The sequence below is a fragment of the Harpia harpyja genome, chromosome 12, assembly GCF_026419915.1.
Source record: "Harpia harpyja isolate bHarHar1 chromosome 12, bHarHar1 primary haplotype, whole genome shotgun sequence".
In the NCBI taxonomy this organism is placed as follows: Eukaryota; Metazoa; Chordata; class Aves; order Accipitriformes; family Accipitridae; genus Harpia; species Harpia harpyja.
The window spans coordinates 137118-156245 of NC_068951.1; the positions used below are offsets into that span (position 1 = coordinate 137118).

Sequence of the window (19128 nt, forward strand, 5' to 3'; positions counted from 1 at the left end):
GCCTCTCCCTTACCAGGCAACAGCGGGGGCCCAGCCACACCCACCACCGCGCATGCGCGCCTCCCGAACGCCAGTTCCCACCTTCGCTCGCCGGGCAGCAGCACCCCCGCAACGATCCTCTTCTGAGCATCAGCTGGATGAGACACCACTGACAGCTCAGCCCAGTAGAGACCAGCCACAGGCGGCAACTACTTACTGGGGGCACAGGGCTTACGTTTCCCTGCCCTTTCCCCATTCGCAGCCCGGGCAGTCCTCTTCATTGCCTCCGTTCCAAAAAGCACCCCAGTGGCTGGAGCCTTTACAGCAGCCAAGCGCAAACAACAGACAATGCGGGCGGTCGCTTCTGTCCCTGCCCCCCCACCCCAGTATCTAGAGAGGAGAAGCAGCACAGGGAACCTGCAAACGGCAGGGAGCAGGGGGGTTGCCCTGGACCAAGCCCCAGGGACTGCTGTATCCGTCTGCATGTGGCATCAGGGTTCGGGGAGGGACAGCAGCCAGTCAACAGATGCTGGCGAGAGATTTAAAAAAAAAAAAAAATAACACCTGGTTCAGGTGACAGCCTGAAGGCAGGCCACGAGAGACCCAAAGCTGCTTCGTGCCAGAGGGGCAGCTCTGTTCAGCAGGAAACGGCGCATCCCAGCGGACCAGATGCAAGCAGCTGATCTGTAAATGAGCGATACCCTGGCGATCCTGGGGCCCTGTTGGGGTGGGCGCACCTTTCCTCACCTCTGTGCTATCAGTACTCTGCTCTCCTAATCCTGCACGCACGCAAGGCTTCTTGTGCAGGGCTTGTCTCTTATCGAAGAGACATTGCACGGTGTTACTTACTGCCCTGCCCTCCAGCGTGCAAAGTAATTAGACATGAAGCAGGGAAAGCAAAGAGGCACGTCGGGATATTAGATGTCCTCAGCAGATGACCGTAGAGCCCTCAAGGTTCCATCTTTGCTCCCTACAGGAGCATGGCTCCGCACTCCTTGCCGCTCCCGCCAGCAAGCGTCACAATTGCCCTTTGCTGCCTGCAACGCGCCGTACCTGCACGGCCCGAGTACTGCTGCTTACGGAGCAAGAGGCGCTCGCTATAAAGCGGCAATGAAGAACAAGGACGGCCTGTCAAGATGGCAGGAGGAACACAGAGAGCCTCCAGCATTAGCCAGGCAGGGCTTCCAACTCACCTCGTGTCGTGGTTTAACGCCAGCCGGCAACGAAGCCCCACGCGACCGCTCACTCGCTCCCCCGCCCCCAGTGGGACGGGGAGACAATCGGAAGGGTGAAAGTGAGAAAACTCGTGGCTTGAAATGAAAACAGTGTAATCATTAAAAAGAAACAACAAAAACAACAACTTGTAAGGAAAAAAAGGAAAAAAAATGACAGAGAACGGGGTGTAGGCAGCATGCCAGGGGTCTGGAGCCTGACAGATGGTGGTGGGGGGGGTGGAATATGGAGGAGGGAAAGGGGGGCGGGCAGGAGATAGGAGAGCAGGGGATGCGGGGGGAAACAACTTGTGTGGGTTAAAAACTCGCGTGGGTGAAGGGGGCGGGCCGGAGCAACGGGGGGCATATGGGGGAGAAACACACACAGGGGGGAGGGTAGGGGAGGGTACAAAGGTGCACGGGGGGACACGGGTGGGGATGACCTACCCCAGGGAGTCCACCCGGGATGATCCACAGCAGGTAACTCACCTGGGATAACCCGCAACAGAGAATCCACACCAGATCATCCACACTGGGAGGACCCCCAGCAATGCCCCTCAAACTGCCTGTGCTTCACCCCCAATCTTCCCCAAACTGGGGAGTTTTTTGCTTTTTCAAAATACTCAGTTTGGGGTGTGTTTCAGTGCTTTTCCACAACATCAAAAGGGGTGATCTTTTGGTTGTGGTTTTGTGCATGAAAACGGGGTGGGTTTTTTGCTTTCCAGCTGCACAAATCCAGGCGGATTTGGCTTTCCCAGGAGTCCCAAATTCATTTGTTTTTTTCCGTTGCAGAATCAGAATCGGGGGGTTGGGGTTGTCCTGGTTTCGGCTGGAATAAAGTTTATTTTCTTCTGAGTAGCTGGTACAGGGCCATTTTGGATTTAGGATGAGAATAATGTTGACAACACACCGACGCTTTAGTTGTTGCTAAGCAGTGTTTATACTAAGTCAAGGACCTTCCAGCTTCTCATACCGCCCTGCCAGCAGAGGCTGGGGGTGCACAAGAAGAGTCGCTGAGCTAAAGGAGGATTCCAGGTAAACAGGTCAGCTCAAAATACACCACCTCCTTTAAAAGTTAAGTGTGATTTGAACGCTTAAAATCAGCATTTAGGCTAATTGATACCATTTTGAACACCTTCTCAGCATACAAGTAAACACTCTCGCCGGTGTTGGAAAACGTCTCCTCCCTTCCTTACAGCACTGCTGCAGGGAGATAACCCTGGGAGGCTGCGGGACGAGGTCGTACGCAATCAGAATCTACGCTTACGGATCCACCGCAACAGCTACAGCCCTTGCGCTGCTGCTGCTGCTTTGCATCTTGCTCGTTTGGTGAATAAAGCTGAAAGTGAAGTGGAAAACTTCAAAAAGCAAAATGAAAAATAAAGAATAAATCTCAATAATTCACTTTGTACTAAAAAGGTGTGCCCGTGTTTATATACATCCAGTAAAAATACTTATACTATAAAAGTATTTGATTTTCCTTTTCCATTACCTTAACTTGCACAGCTCTGAATTCATACCATTAAATTATCTATCTCCAAAGTACACAGTTATAATGAGGCTAGGGGTTTTTGTGTGTGTTACATAATGAGGAGGGACACCTGGCCAGTTGCGCTGCCCAAGAGAGGTGTTACTGAACTGCCGGGGAAACGCACCATTGAAAGCCAGACAGAAAGAAAGTACTTCAGAGCACTCCGTCAAAACCCCATAACATTCAGTTGCCTCTCTTTTTAAATGTTTAGAAAAATACCTAACTGCTTACATACACCTAATAAATCATATACTACAGCTATTTGGCAGTTACAGTTTAAACAATGCAAGTCAACTTGTAAAATCCCCAGTGCTGCAATACCTCAGACTACCAAAAAGGACTAGTGTATTTCCTAATGCTTTTGGCAGTACTGAAGCATGCAGAGCAACACGTTTTCATGTTATCTCGACTGTTACAACTGAGAAACCAAAAAACAGCGATGCCATCAACTTTAGGAAGGTGGGCTGTGCTTGGGTCTTTAGAAGGAAATTTACTTTTTTTTTTTTCTTTTTTTAAAGAGAGTGAAAAGTCTTATTACTGATGACTTCTACTGTCAAGTTGATCACCTCTGAAGATCCACTCTGATGGGAAGTTCATAAAACAAAATTTCTTTGAGTGAGAAAGACTTCCATTTTGGAAAATCTCTTTCCAATTGAAGTCAAAATTACACACTGTAGGTTAAAGGAAAAAATACATTACTGAAGCAGTAACTCATCAAAAACACCTCAGGACTCACTGTCACTAGTTACAAGGCTGCTAATGCTTCCTGGGAAAGCCTGGAAAACACACAGATGCGACGCCAATTTGTTCTGTTTTGTCCACGTCTCTTCTTTGACCTTGACTGCTTTTAGTACAGATACTAATTATCTCACTAACATTTTTGAGTACTACTAGAAGATATTTTTAAAAACTCATTGACTGTAAAAGCATAAAGCTTTTATCATGAAAACAAAGTCTGTTTCTTCTGAACAGCTGAACTCTTACGAACAGTTTCTTCCCTCTTTTAGTACAAAATTATTTTCACAGTATCATTTACTAGCAAGCACACAGAAACAGAAGATTATGCTTTCAGGAAGAGAAAAACTGAGGGAAGTAAACTTTGTATAGGTGTAACATGTTCCAGAACAGAACTTATTTTTAGTATTTCTGTTAAAATATTTCATGTAAAATAACGTAGGAGAGTTGGCACACTCTTAATGTTAAAAGTCCATACTGCAAGTACCTTTGGAAAAATGCAGACACGCATCGTAGGCGTACCTTGTACTTGCAGACCACTACGGAATCTTTCCATCTGTCTCGTACCGTCATTGCAGAAGAAAGGGCAACCACAGCGAAATGGTGCCAGCTGACATCCAGCTGAGAGAAGAAAAAAATCCGTTAGCATAAAGCTGGGTAGGAATCCAAAGCTGTCTTTTTTTTGTGAAGGTTTGTGAAGACAGTACGACTGAGCAGAGCAAAAAGTATTTTTGCATCATCTCCCATACAGTTGTTGACACAGGCCACTAGAGCTTTTGCATTTTTCAGACAACCGTGCCTTTTTTTTTTTTTTTCCTTTTTGACTGATTGGCAACTTTAGTTTCACTAGAACTCACTCTCCTAGATTCACGCAGGTGACAGACATAGATACCTACATACATTTCCTCAAGCCTTAGTATTGCCAAGACTTCATCACCCTATACGTCCCAAGTCGAGTATTTTTGCTAAAGAGCACAGCAACACATCTGTCCTTGTGAACTGCCTCGTTGCAAAAAAGGAATGATTTTTTCCAGGCCGTTGCTCCAAACGGTCAAGATCTTTTAAAACCGCAGTTGCGCCACCAAACCCGCTCAGGGTCCCTCCTAGCTTTTGACTGCCCTGAGATTTAACAGGCACACGCTCCATTCCATCTTCCAACAGCAAAAATACGTTAACGCTCTCGGACCCAGAGCGCAACCCTACGGATGTCCACACACACACACCCCTTGCCGTTTTGATGAGGAGCCACCGAGCATCCCTGCGAGCACAGCTGCACGCGCCAGATCGGTTTCACCTACGCCGCCAGTTACCGGTTTCGGTGAATGTAGTTTCTGACGCTTTAAACCGAAAACCGTATCTCGATGCTTCGCCACAGTAGAAACGACCCATCGCTAGAACGCTACAAAAATGCAGTAACACAAATTGCAAACCCACAGCAGCAACAGCTCCAGAAATATTTAGACCAGAAACAAGGGAGAAAAATAAAACAGCTTCATCTCACGCACAGGGGAGCGGCAGGCAGAGAAAAGCGTCGGCATTCCGAGCCCTTACAGAAAACGGGCATTCTCCTTCCATTCCTCAGCCCGTCCGTTAAGGTCTCAATAGCGCAACGCTACTACGGCAACGTCGAGAGTAGGGAACAGCAGCCCTGCCGCTGGACTTGCCACGGACCCACGCTATTTACGTAGCAGGACGCGTACGCAGAGGGACGCGTTTTGCCCCACACGACCCTGAACTTCCTGAAAATTTACGTTTACCAAAAAAAAGCCATTTGGAACATATTGCCAAACAACATTTGGCAATAAAGCTTCGCTGCGTTTGACACACGCAAATTTTTGGTCACTTGCTATTTGCTTCCTGTTGCTGCTGCTGTTCTTCCTTCAGAAATTCTACTTGTAGCCAAGTTATTCACTACTGGTTCAAGCATTTGCCTTCCTGGTATTACCAGCACATTCACAGAGGCAAGTAACTTAATTGCTCTTCTACAATTATCCAAATGACAATTACAGCCATGAAAGAGAAGGAGAGGTCAGGCAGCAGAAGAGCTCTGCAGGCTGGCGCCAGTCAATATTGCACTCTTTAAAAACAAACAACAACAAAAAAACCCCCGTGACCCTGTATCCTTTTTTTTTTTTTTTCCTTCAGAGCTCATCCCTGCCTCAGCATTTTGTCTTGTCAGAGCATGAAGCGCAGGTGATCCGTACCCTGACGACTTTTGCACGTGATGAATGCCGTTCAGAAATAATCCAGATCTGCAAGACTGGTGTCATTTTTATGGTTTTAATCATCATAACTCAAATTTTATTTACTCACGCATTTGTGAGGAAACTAATTAACTTTTAGGCATTGCCTCTCCTTTTTTGGGGGGGAAATGTGTTAGAGACTGAAAAAAATTACGACTCAGGGCTCCCAAACATGAGGGAGTGGTGGAGAAATCAATGAAAGCAAAGACCAACAGCAGCAACATTAACTGAAAGTTGGCTTTAATTCCGATCACATACTTAAGCGACTCTCCAAGACTATGCCTCAGTCCTATGAATGACTAGTCCTTTTTTGGAAGGACAAACTTCTTTACTTAAAAGTCCTAGACTGAAGACTCCAAACAGAATGGGGATTGTGCCATAGGACAACATGCCATCAACACTCTAATGAAAGGAAAAAAAAAAAAAACAACAACCAAACTTGATTTTTATTTGAGGTTGTTTTTTTTTAAGTACCAGTTTCCATCATGTTTCACTCATTACATTTGTACTGGCATCTAGGTGCTCAAAAATGAACTACAGGGACACCACATATTCCTAAAAATTCAGTTATACATAAAAAAATAAAAGGCTATTTCCAACTTGCCCATAAAATCAGTATGAACAGAGAGAAGAGAAACATTTGACCCTAAAGAAGCTAATAGGCAGCTCTGAATTTACCAGACAGGAAATTTCGTTCTTTCACCTGAAACAAAAACATATCAAGGGACCAGTTCAGGAACGGGGCACGATCTGTCAACAGCAATTTTTCCATCAGCTCTTCTGCACTAGCAGCAAATTTGCCTTTTCTGTGGGTTTAACGTGGAGCATCTGTAGTGCCCTCGAACTCGCAAGTGTTTCTCTCCGCTCCCCCAGCCCGATATGTGCGATTACCTGAGCAGCAAGTGGAATTAACCACGCAGGATTTTCTTCGTGTGACACGGAAGGTGACACTGGGAAAAGAGGAGACAAAGAAATGAACCTGCTTGTCACACCCAGCCAACGGTGAAAAGACAGGGGAGGATTCTGCCGGAAGGGTTCTGCACCCCAGGAGCTCCCACCGGCCGGTTTCTCTCCCCTTTGCCCGGTACCGAGGGGACGACGACACCTCGCCCGCACCCCCTGGCGGGGGGGGGCTGCCCCCGGAGAGCCGGGGGACCCCCACCTCGCTTCTGCCCGCGGGAACGGACCGGGCGAGACCCTCCACGCAGAGAGAGGAGCGTGGCGTGGATTGCATCCCTGAGGGAAGAGGCCAGGCTCCCCGCTGGCAGAAGGACAACTCACCTCCCCGCTGCTCGGAGCTGCTCGCTGCGGACAGCCCTGCCTGCGCCTGGATGCTCTTCGGCCGTGCTGGGAGCGCAGTCCAGCTGACGGACGCTCCAGCGAAAAGACGCTGCAGCTAATTGCAGCTCCTGCTCGTTCCAGCCGCAGGTAATTTTGCCTCTGGCTAATGCATGCTCCAGACAGCAGACACCCTGCCTCGTTCCAGCTCCCGCTTGGTACAGTTCTGGCTCACTGAAGCCCCAGCTCCGCACTGAAGCTCCGGCTGATTTCAGCTGCTTCTCCTTACAAGCTCCAGCTATGTGCAACGGTCTGGCCTTTTGATAAGGTTGTATATCAACTGCTGTCAAAACTGGAGCATTAGGATTAAACATCAGAGTTACACGCCGTATAAATATGCGTTAGTTTGTGCGATTAATTACTTAACAACTATTCTGAGCAGCGCAGAAAGAAGAGCCGGACTCAAAGAGGGCACGTGGGGTCTGAAAAGCGCCTTTCCCCCCACAGACCATCGCAGATGTTGCGTTTGGCCTGCTGCGTGCCGGCCTCCCGAACTTCGGCGTCCGACACAACCAGACCCCCATCTCCGGGGAGGGTCCACGCGCCCTGCCCACCCCCTGCTTTCCCTCGCAGCCCCCAACACCCTCCCACCCGCCTGCCAAACCAGCCAAGCCGGCTCCCGCTTTTAGCCCCCACACCAGCGGACTCGGAGCCCATTTAGGAGCCAAAAAACCCGGCTGCTGAGCCTGTTCTCAAGGCCCAAAAACGCAGGGCCGGACCTCTGTTTCTGGGCCCAAAGACACGCAGCTCGGTCTGTTTCCGAGCCCCAAAATCAGCCAGGCGAGCCTGTTGTCAAGCCCCAGAACAGAAAACTTGTTCTCCATTTCTGACCCTGCAGCGCCCACGGGCGACGCCGAGCGTAGCCACCCCACAGCCCTGCATCCCCAGGGCCCCACGCGCAGTTTTGGGGAGTGCTCGGGACTGGCGGAGGGCTCGGCCCCACGCCTCTGTGGGGCAGCCCCAGCACAGGCAGGGCGTCGCTTCATGATTGCCGTTTCAGGCTTTATTTCCCCTGCATCACCGGCACGGCCAGGCCCCCACCCCAAACCCCCGAGCCGAAGCACCCCCGTGGGTAGCCGCACAAAGGCTCAGAGAGAGTAAGAGATGAACAGGAAGGAGGACGGGAACAGTGAGATCCAGAATGACCAAAATAAACAGCAACAGTGAGCAAGACAAAGGGATAGAAAAAGAGAAAGAGAAAGTAGGAAGAAAAGAGATAGGAAGGCAGGGACACAGAGCGGCACGTACAGGTGCAGAGAGGAAAAGAACGCCAGGGAACAGGCCAGAGAAAGTGGGAGGCGGGGAAAGAGGCGAATGCAGATCAGGACAAGGAGATGGAAAAGGAAAAAACAGCGACTGGCTCCAGGACAAAGACGGGGGGGGGGGGGGAGAGGGAGAGGGAGCAGGACAAGAACGCAGAGAGAAAAAGGAAGGGGGGCAGTCGAACAAGAGAGAGAAAGGGGGACAGGAAGAGGGAGCAGGACAAGAGAATAGACAGAAGAAGAGAGATACAGGGAAGCAAAAAAAAAAAACCAACAAAAAAAAAAAACCAAACGTCACAGCAGCATGGGAAAGCGAGGGGGCCAGGAGAGGGGGAGGGAGGGACCGGGACGCACAAGAGGAGCGACAGGGCCCCGAGGGCCCAAGACTCACCACAGCTCTCGCTCTTGGAGCTGCCCGGAGACCTTGTCAGCTCAGACGCTTCTTTCTCCTTCTCTCCTCCCTTCCTCTTCTGGAACTCCAGTCGCTTGGCTGTCCTCCACATAAGGGAGCACGCGAGCATCTCTCAGCTCTTACGAGATGAGGCCTCCTAGACGTGTAGCCTCGCTCGCTTGCTCACTACGTGGCCGTACCCCGCTGCTGGTCGTGCATACAGACCCTGGCGGTCTGACCTGCTGTGGACTACGAGGAGGGATGCTCCCACACCCAGAGAGGCAGGCTCTCTCTTGCCTGCAACGGGAGGCAGCTGCCAGCCAGATGGCCTCCCATTTCTTCTTCTTTACCTTTCTGTGGCCTCTCCAGCTTCCGCAGCTCCCGCCCACAGCCAGTAAGCGCTCCGCCTGTCCCTCTGCACTCCCGCGCCGTGAGGAGAGGGAGGCCAGGCAGAGACAGCCCACGCAAGCCTGAGGTTGCTGCAGTCAACGGCATCCCCAGGGGACGAACGGACAACCGCACCCACAGCGTGGCCTCTGGGAGAGGGAAAGAGGCAGCAGTGACCGTTATTACCGCAGCTCGACCCTGGCCGGAGCCCCTCCTTCCGCAGGGGCTTCCGCAGACGCCGCTCGTTCCCCGCGCCGCTGCTAACGGCACCCCCGTTAAGGGAGACTCCAGACCACCGCAGGGCCAGCTTGCTGCCCTCGCGACAGGGCTCGGGGGCTGCCTGCGGCTACAGCGCAGGCTTCAGGGGAGGGGCTGGAGCTGGGGGCAGCCGCGCGGGCCGAGCGGGGCCGGGGGAGCTCTGGCGACTCGGGCAGGCGCCCGCTGGCCGCGCCTGGGGGGTGCCCGCCTCCGTCCCCTCTTCCCTTCTACCGGCTCTCGGGGAACTCCCCGGCGCTGCCCTGGCCCGGCTCGCCTCCGGCGGAGCGGCAGCCTGCCGCGGCGGCCGCTTCGCAGCTTCCCGTCCCGCCAGCCCCGGGCGGCCAGCGGGCAGGAGGCACCCCTCGCCCTCGCCCCCGCCGGAGGGGATCGCTCGCCTCGCCCGCGGTCCCGGCGCTCGCCCGCTGCCGCCGAGACCAGCGCCCTGCGCGCCGCCACGCTGCTCCCGGGGACCGCGCATGCGCCGACCGCCGACGGCGCGCCGGAGGGGCCAGAGCCGGCACGAGAACGCCGGGCTGCAGTACCGCGCTCTTGGCCACCAGGTGGCAGCAGCGAGAGCGGCGGCGGCGGCGCTGCTGCGCACCTCTGCGGCGCCGGCGCTGCACTTCCGCGCTTCGGCCACGAGGCGGCGGCAGCAGCAGCGAGCGGACGGCGGGAGGCGCGTGCCCGGGACGGCACCGGAGCGGCAGTTCCGCGCTTCGCGCGCCGAGCGCCCGCCGACACCGCGCGCCTGGGGCGGCAGCGGCGTTTCATTACCGGGAGGAAGCAACGAGCGCGGCGGCACCTCCCGCCGGCGCCGCATTGCCGTTACCGTCGGACGGCACGTGCAAGACAGGGGCAGCCCCGCGCCCTCGCAGCCTCCGAGCTGCAGTACCGAACATTGGTCGCAGGGTGGCAGCAGCACCCCCGTAACGATCCTCTTCTGAGCATCAGCTGGATGAGACACCACTGACAGCTCAGCCCAGTAGAGACCAGCCACAGGCGGCAACTACTTACTGGGGGCACAGGGCTTACGTTTCCCTGCCCTTTCCCCACTCGCAGCCCGGGCAGTCCTCTTCATTGCCTCCGTTCCAAAAAGCACCCGAGTGGCTGGAGCCTTTACAGCAGTCAAGCGCAAACAACAGACAATGCGGGCGGTCGCTTCTGTCCCTGCCCCCCCACCCCAGTATCTAGAGAGGAGAAGCAGCACAGGGAACGTGTGAACAGCGGGGGGTTGCCCTGGAGCAAGCCCCAGGGACTGCTGTATCCGTCTGCATGTGGCATCAGGGTTCGGGGAGGGACAGCAGCCAGTCAACAGATGCTGGCGAGAGATTTAAAAAAAAAAAAAAATAACACCTGGTTCAGGTGACAGCCTGAAGGCAGGCCACGAGAGACCCAAAGCTGCTTTGTGCCAGAGGGACAGCTCTGTTCAGCAGGAAACGGCACATCCGAGCAGACCAGATGCAAGCGGCTGATCTGCAAATGAGCGATACCCTGGCGATCCTGGGGCTCTGTTGGGGTGGGCGCACCTTTCCTCACCTCTGTGCTATCAGTACTCTGCTCTCCTAATCCTGCATACACACAAGGTTTCCTGTGCAGGGCTTGTCACTTAGGTAAGAGACACTGCACAGTGTTACTTACCACCCTGCCCTCCGGCATGCAAAGTAATTAGACATGAAGCAGGGAAAGCAAAGAGGTGTGTTGGGATATTACATGTCCTTAGCAGATGACCCTAGAGCCCTGGAGGTTCCATCTTTGCTCCATACAGGAACGTGGCTCCACACTCCTTGCCGCTCCCTGCCAGCAAGCATCACAGTTGCACTTTTCTGCCTGCAACACGCAATACTTGGTAGGCTGGATGGGCTGTTCTGCCAACATGTCAGGTGAGCATTTCGGTTCCTTTGGCTGCCTAATTTGCCTCCTTAAAACGAACACTTCAACACTCGGTTTAATTCAGACCCCTCTAAAGATCTCCTGGCCTGCAAGCCATTTCCAGCTAGCAACACAGCTGAAATACAGTGCTGGTAGAGATCTAGCTGTCATCGTGCTTTGATATCAAAAGGCTATTGTAACTTGAGTCCCTGATTGTTTTGGCATCAAGACAGCAAGGCAAGAAATATGCTTCTACTTGAACAAGCAAGACACCTGCCAAACAGCTGTGCACAGCGATATGTGGCTGCCTGTGACTGACACTTTCTTCTACTAAAACCAGAGCACAATTCCCTTGTGAAGAGCCATTGGCAGTGCAGAAAGTACCTCAGCTTTCCGTGCACTGGGTCCCCAGAGCAGCGTCTTAGTCCGACTGGAGCATGCAGCAGCCTGTTGTTGTCCCAGGCCCTCACCCTTGAGAAAGTGGCTGCCTGTAGCAGCGGCAGAACCACTGCTGCCCAAAGGGAAAGGAATGACTCTGTGTAAAGCTCTCCAGGGTGCTTATGTCCCGTGCAGAGTCAATGACCTTGGCAACCTGTACACAGGGCCAAGCTAACAACCCGAGAAGGAGGCACAGGGGGTAGCAGTTTCTGCAACAACTGTACTTACTCTGTCCAGCTAGGCTAGAAAGAGGCACGAGAAAGGGGCCTGCTGGGTCCCTCGAGAGGCAGAATTGCTGTAGATTGTGCTGTGGCTGTTTCACTCTTTGCCTTTGGCAGAGTTACTTCCCAGCAGTTGGGAGACAGGTATGCTTGCACGGCCCAAGTACTGCTGCTTACAGAGCAAAAAGGCACTATAAAGCATCAATGAAGAACAAGGATGACCTATCAGGATGGTAGGAATAACACGGAGAGCCTAAAGCATTAGCCAGGCATGGCTTGCAACTAACCTTGTGTCATCTTTTAACCCCAGCCAGCAGCTAAGCACCACACAACCACTCACTGACTCCCCTACCCCCTGTGGGATGGGGGAGAATCACAAGGGTAAAAGTGAGAATACTCATGGCTTGAGATAAAAACAGTTTAATAACTAAAAAGAAACAAGAGCAACATGTAAAGAAAAGGGGGGGGGGGGGGGAAATAACAGAGAGAAAAATAAAAGCCAAGAAGAACAAGTGATGCAAATGAAAACAATCGCTCACCACCGACCAACTGATAGCCAAGCTAGTCCCTGAGCAGCACACCCCCCACCCCCCTCATTCCCCCCCTCCAGTTTTATTGCTGAGCATGTCATCATATGGTCTGGAAAATCCCTTGGCATAACTAACACATCCCTGTTACCAACACTGTTTTCAGCACAAATCCAAAGCACAGGAGGAGGGAAAGTGGGGTTGTCAGAGTTTGGGTGGGGGGCAATGGGGAGATTGGGGGGCAAAGGCAGCACCCCAGGGATCCAGAGGCAAAGGGGGTAGGTGGGGGGGCTGTGCAGAATATGGGGGGAGTGGGAGGAGGGGTGACACAAGATAGGCAGGCAGGGATTATGGGGGGCATGTGCAGGGGTAAAAACTCGCAGGGGGGGAGGTGGACACGATGGGGCAGGGGGAGACAGAAGGTCTAAGACACAGAAGACAGACTACACAAAACAGACACAGGCTGGAACTGCCCTGCCCAGCACACGCTAGCGTTGTGCTGAGGAGTAAGCCGCTCCCTTTGTCTGCCTAAAGGGTACTGTTCCACACAGCCCTCTCTCCTACGCTAATTTTAAAACCCCTCCCCGCAATTCCCAACCTTGTACCCTCCTCCCAGCCCTGGTCCCTCAACTTAGCTTTCAGAGGGCCAGCAGTCTGAATCCATCGTCAACAAAAATAACAGGTTCCTCTCCATCTGCACACACCCCACCCCCACCTGAAAAAAAAAAAACAAACCAAACCCCCAAACCTCCCCCCCAAAACACCTACACTCCCCCCCCCAAAAAAACCAAAACCAAATACACACACACCAGTGCCAGCAGTTACCATCACATCAGCCAACACCAACCTCTTCCACAACACCCTCCCCCTCAAAAGCACCATGGCATTCTGCTCACCTGCTCCGCACCAATTCCAGAGTCAGACGGTACAGCCATCATCACTTGTGGTACTTAAGATACCAACAGACACAAAATTACCGTTGTGCTTGCAAGAAATCACCAGCCCCATACTCCTCTTCTCTGCCACACCAGCTCACCTCAAATGCCCATCCAATTCTGAAGATAGCCTGCACAGCATCTGCAAAACCAGGGGGAAATGTTTAACCAAGTTGCCATATGATTCTTTGCTATTAGATGTCAACTGGCCAACAACCACCTCACCTTCTCGGACTGCTTGTCAGCATGCAGCTTCGCCCCTCCACAGCTCTGTGCGGCACCTGAAAAAAAAAACCAAAGCAAAAGAAACATGCTGAAATACTGCCTGAAACCTCAGCAGTTACCATCTCCCTCTCCTTTACCTTGGTTGCTCACCCACCCAGCCTCTGCCATTTTGGCCTGCCGTACTGAAGCTTGCACACCACCTGTAAAACCCCAAAAATGGAATGATTATAACTTCACCATACAGCACCTGAAAAATAACAGCTACTTCAGCCCCCTAGACATTGCTTACCTCGCCTGAGTCATCTCCAGTGCTGATATCCCACTTCACTCCAAAACAAGGAAAAAAAAACCCACAAAAACCCACATAAAAGCTAGCAATACAGCCACCAGTCACCTCTTCTCTCCGACACCATACACCAACCCGCCTTCTTACAGTGGTCTACTCACCTCCTCTGTCACCCTTTGGCGCACAGCTCATCTCATCCCCCTACATCTGCAAAAACATTATCAAACAAGTTACCTGGATGCTGTGCGATAGCTTAACAATTCCAGAGGTCCTATTCCCAATTAGGAATACCATCTAGATTCCAACTACAGCCTGCCATTAAACCCCCCCCCCCCCAAAAAACCCCAAAAAACAAACCCCAAAGCATTAAGCCTCACACATACAAGCCTTAACATCTTTGAGACTCACTCTGCTCAACTACCACTTGAGCAGCATCTCCCAGATGGCTCCAGTCATCCCCTCTGCTTCCTCACCAGCTGCAGACAACTACTTGCTCCGGGATGGATTGTACAGCCTTTGCCTACAAAGTCTAGCCATATCAACATATTAACCATAGACTCTTATTGCTATTCTTCCCCTGACTCTACCATTGCTACGCCCCCAGGCAGAGCAGCTCCAGTCCAGACACACACATCTACAGACCAACACTGCATAAATAATACAAACAACATAACCCAAAAATGTGAGAAAACTCTTGGCAAGAAGAATGACTCCCGGACCGGAGACACCACCGGGTGAAGAGACTTACAAGGGCCCTGAGGAAGAATCTACAATGGCCTTGGAAAAGTCAAATGCCTTGGTCCATGACGAAAAGTTATGGCCCCAACTGGGATGATGGATGCACCAGAAGCCTGTCTCTAAGACCTAAGAACATAAGGACACAGAGAAGAAGATCACTGGGAACATCAAGACCCAAGTAAGGTATTGCATAGGACACATAAAACAGGCTACACAAACTACACAACACCACAGAGATGGGCTGGAACTGCCCTGCCCAGCAGACGCTTGCATTTTGCGCAAAGGAACCCGGACCCTCTCTCTGCCCAAACATGTCCTACTCGGAACCGCCCTCTCAGCTACACTGAATTTAAAACTCTTCCCTGCCACCCCATGCAAAGATAGCTCAATTTAGCTTTGAGGGGGCTGGGGGTCAGAATCCATCCTCAAAGCAGACTGACTAGGGTAACTAGGATGTTGCTGCAATCACCCAGTTCCTCTTCATCACCTGCAAATGGAGTGCCATCAGCGAGTTTCACACCAGTCAACGCTGACCTCTTATGCAACGATGGCCTCTTTGGAAGCGCAGTGGCATTCTGCTCACCTGCTCCACTCCCAGTCTAACACCAGATGTTGCAGCTGGCATCACCCGTGGCACCTGGAAAACCAGAGAGGCAAAGTGACCATTGTGTCTGGAAGCACTCGCCTACTCGCAAACAACATTGATGTCTCAAAAATAACCACCAATACGTTTTGGTGTTGCACCTTGCCCAACACACTCCAGGATGGACATCCCGCTTCACACATGGTTTCATGAGTTTTTTCACACCTTCAAAACAGAGTGTTAACTGGTCATTTAGGCACCAACGATGGAACTATTCCCTCCATTGTTGCGTGCTGACTGACCTTCTTACGGCACTCTGCTTGCCACCTGCCTTCAGTGACCAACTCCCTGCTCTGCATCTGCAGCAATAAAACAAAACAAGTCACCCCGATGCTGAAAAACACCCTAACAAACAGGAAACTGTCCTCATTCTGACTTTGCTCCACTAACCTTGTCAACCTGTGCTTTGTGCTCCAATCCACCATGCTGAGACAGTTACATCAGCAAGTCCAAGAAAAACAGTAGTACCCATAAAAAGCATACACCTTTCCCTCTTCTTTCCCCCACCCAGATAGCCACACCCCAGACTCACCCTTTCTGCCCACCTCCCATGCCATGCCTCTGGGGTCAGTCTTCATGTCAGGCACCTGCTCATATCGTCAGTCCATCTCCAATGTCCCAGAAACCAGAACCTTTGATGCCAGGCTCACCTTGGGAAAATGCAGAGGCACACAGGTTTCTGACATAGAGAGCCTGCCAAGCAAAACAGACTAACAAATCCCACTGACCGACTTACATACTCAGGCAACACAGAGAGACCCCAAAAGCACAAAACCCAAGCTGTCGACCTCACCCCCCTTGGCACCATCTGCTCACCTTTGCTGTCGCACCTTGCTCATCCATCTTGCTTAGCCTAGACCTATTACTTAAACTGCAAGAATAAGTCAAACCACTCACCAACACACAAAAATGAGAGTTACCGCCAGATGACTCAAATATCACGGGCGGGGTGACAGACAGAGCTGAAACACTCAGGCCTGCAAATGCCAAAACAGGTATGGGTAGCTAGCATCTGTGGCTGGTGTAATGACAGACTTTTCCTTTATGGATAGATAACTCCTAAATGACTCCATGAACTGCAGCAAGGAGAACCGCTTGGTAGACTGCATTCTGGAACGAGAGTGCCAACATAAATGGGACAAAAGGCTGGGCTGCCAGAAGCCTCTCACATACAGAACGCTATTATTGGATAACACTGTGCTAAAAAGTCTTAAGCCACAACTGCATAGGAGTTACAGGAGACCTGACTGCAGACAGATGCTGAATATGACTCGATGGTCACGAAATCCAATGGAGACTGGCACCAAAAATCTAATGGAGACCCCTCAGACCCAAATGCTTGTTGAGAGCCACCTCTTGCCAAAATACAAGCTCGATGAGGAAAAGCTGAAGGTGACCAAGCTATTAAAAACTCGGTACAGAACTATGCATTACTTCAGATGGCAGGATAGTTCTGCCAGGTTGGTCCGATCTGGGCACCAGGTTCTAATGCTTGTCCGGTGGTGTCTATGATAGGCCTCACAGCCTTGAACTTAACAGACAGTTCCCCCATCCAGGGCCATGTTTACATGTCCAAGCCCCGCCCCCCATGACGAGGGGTCCGCTCATAATGAAAATCAAACAGACTCTGCTTCATCACCTTGGACTCCAAAAAGGTGCTTCCTTCCTCTGCTGCCGGTTGACACACATACCTTTACGCTGTTCCTTGAATGCGGCGTGGCCCCTGGGTGCCTGTACTGCCAAAGGAAGTGAAAATGATTATGCTCCGATAACCTGCTCCATCATCCTCTTGTTCTTCAAGAAATCTAAAGAAAGCTACTATCCCAATCACTACATAACAGAAGTTTGTGCAGGAGATGACTAAGCCCATCCCCGTAAAAGGAAAACTCTATGACCTTGCTTTGCCTTTTGGCGACAGCACCTGCCATTGGGGTGCCCCAAACCCTTTGTGAGTTGCTGGGAAAATCAGATACAATTAGTTCAAAACATCCGGCAAATAAGATACGACCTAAAAACACGTGTGTATCCGACTTGTATCTATCTGACTGTTTTGGGGATAAAGTTTTGCGTAGGAGGAAGCCAGCTTCAACAAGTGCACAAAACAGAACATTACACCAAACAGAACAAAAACCTTACCCTCTGACACACTTTGAAAGGGATCAGTGCACTGACATCATATATACTCACACAATCAACCCACGTACTGGACTTCCTCAGGGTCAACCCTGCAAAGATGAGAGGAAGCCCAACGCTACCTCCCCAGATGACCCAGAGCTCCAAGCACTCTGCTTCCTCCTGCCCCACCCCCCCCCCCCCCCGCCACTCCCATCATGGGAAAATGCTGGTGAAGATATCTGGCAAAAAAAAGAGGAAAGAGAGCCACAGGGACCTTGATGTCAAAAGAAGACCTGACTTTACCTGCAGGAATGGAAAAAAAAAAAATCAAACTAAAAACCAGAAAACATGAAAAACCCAAAACGCTCAAAAAGACAGGACACCACACCATACAGCAACCGAGACCCCCTAACAGATGAAGCCGGGAGGACAGGAGACCCAAACCTAATTACCTACAAAGCCCCTTAGGGAATTATGGAGGTGGTCAGCTGATGGAAAACCTACAATGGTGTGATGTAGTGACTTGAAGATCTAAAATGGACACCTTACAACTACAGAAACTGGTGCTAAATATACAGTAAAAGACTAACTGCCATGACTGATAGTGGAGCAAACCGCACTGGACACTTAAGGAAAAAAGCAAAACTGGAGTAACAGAAGAAGCTTACGTGCCCAGGGACTGTGATAAAGGAAAGACCAGCAACTGGAGATTTTTACGAGCACAAATAACATGCATCCTTGTTTACAATAAATTCCAGGGAAGACAGTGACACACACCTGTGCTGGAAATAAGTGCCTAGTCAATGCCTCCAAGTAACAATGACCATGACACCTAGATGGACAGTGAAGGGAAGGATACAAAAGTCAGGGAATGAAGTTAAGTAAAAGGCACTTTTAGGAGGAGCGGAGATCTCAGAGTTCTGGAGGGCACACCCCTGAGGGACTGGGGGCCAGAGAGGAAGACTACAATTACAAAAACCATTGCTAAATCAGTGAGAGGAAAATGATGACATGGAAACAAAACTGCCGTGGCTACACCACTTTGTGCTATACCCACAGCTTGGCTGTGCTATACCCACAGCTTAGCCTTGCCATATCCCGTTGCTCTTACCTCAGACAGGACCCTCTGCTTCCCTGAGCTTGAAAACATACCTTCCCAGACATCTTTATTAGCTCAAAGACCGCCAGCAAAAAAAAAAAAACCAAACCAGACCGCTAAGCTCCTTAGAAGCCAGAAGCAGAACGAGAAGCCTGCGGTGCGACCTGAGGCTGACATCCCGTTGAGCCCCACCCACAGCCTCCTGAGGAAGGGGAGGGGAAAACCGGGAAAACGCATAAAGACGGCCAGCGGGGCGGAGGTCAGTCTTGTTCTCTGTCTTAGTTCAAGCATACAAAGCGCAGAAAAGGGAAATAGGCTAATACTATGAAGGACTGCGTGTATTATAGCAATGATATAAACAGGGAGGTAATTTAAACTTGTTTTTACTCTAGCAAATGCAGACTCTTATTTTAAGCTGTTAAAAGCATCTGAAGTTACTGGAGATGTAGTGTCATCTAAAAGGGATAAGAGAGGAAAGGAATCTCTGACAGAGAAAAAGAGATGCAGAAGGGGTCCTAAAAGGACTAGGCGAGCAAAAGGCGGCTGCGGGACTCACCTCCGGGCAGGCGGCGCGGAAGAACACTTGCGGCTGGCAGTCGGAGGCGGGAAGCCTCGTCCCCCGGCATGCCGCGGAGAACAAAGCGCCCGGCGCCGCGCCGAAGGACTACATCTCCCGGCATGCAGTGCGCGCTGCTGC

The 19128-nt window shown here is 51.4% G+C and overlaps 1 protein-coding gene and 1 long non-coding RNA gene across 6 annotated transcripts; both read right to left on the minus strand.

The window, feature by feature from the left end:
- Nucleotides 1-1800: 1800 nt before the first annotated feature.
- On the minus strand, nucleotides 1801-9362 carry LOC128149265 (uncharacterized). 4 transcript variants are annotated; one of them, XM_052804255.1, is made up of 5 exons: nucleotides 8691-9362; nucleotides 6981-7329; nucleotides 6591-6649; nucleotides 3979-4066; nucleotides 1801-2529 (listed from the first exon to the last, which is right to left on the minus strand). In XM_052804255.1, exons 1-4 carry the CDS (start codon nucleotides 8818-8820, stop codon nucleotides 4026-4028), a joined length of 579 nt encoding a protein of 192 aa, XP_052660215.1. In that variant the 5' UTR covers nucleotides 8821-9362; the 3' UTR covers nucleotides 1801-2529; nucleotides 3979-4025. The 4 variants fall into 4 exon arrangements, with proteins under 4 accessions (XP_052660215.1, XP_052660213.1, XP_052660212.1 ...); XM_052804253.1 differs by having other exon boundaries at nucleotides 3979-4077; XM_052804252.1 differs by lacking the exon at nucleotides 1801-2529 and having other exon boundaries at nucleotides 3211-4077.
- Nucleotides 9363-13195: 3833 nt separating this feature from the next.
- LOC128149602 (uncharacterized) lies at nucleotides 13196-19054 on the minus strand. Of its 2 annotated transcripts, XR_008237693.1 has the most exons (8): nucleotides 18988-19054; nucleotides 18110-18164; nucleotides 15750-16953; nucleotides 15062-15211; nucleotides 14585-14700; nucleotides 13551-13606; nucleotides 13427-13467; nucleotides 13196-13339 (listed from the first exon to the last, which is right to left on the minus strand). It is a non-coding gene; the product is annotated as an uncharacterized LOC128149602 (long non-coding RNA). The 2 variants fall into 2 exon arrangements; XR_008237692.1 differs by lacking the exon at nucleotides 14585-14700.
- Nucleotides 19055-19128: the final 74 nt, after the last annotated feature.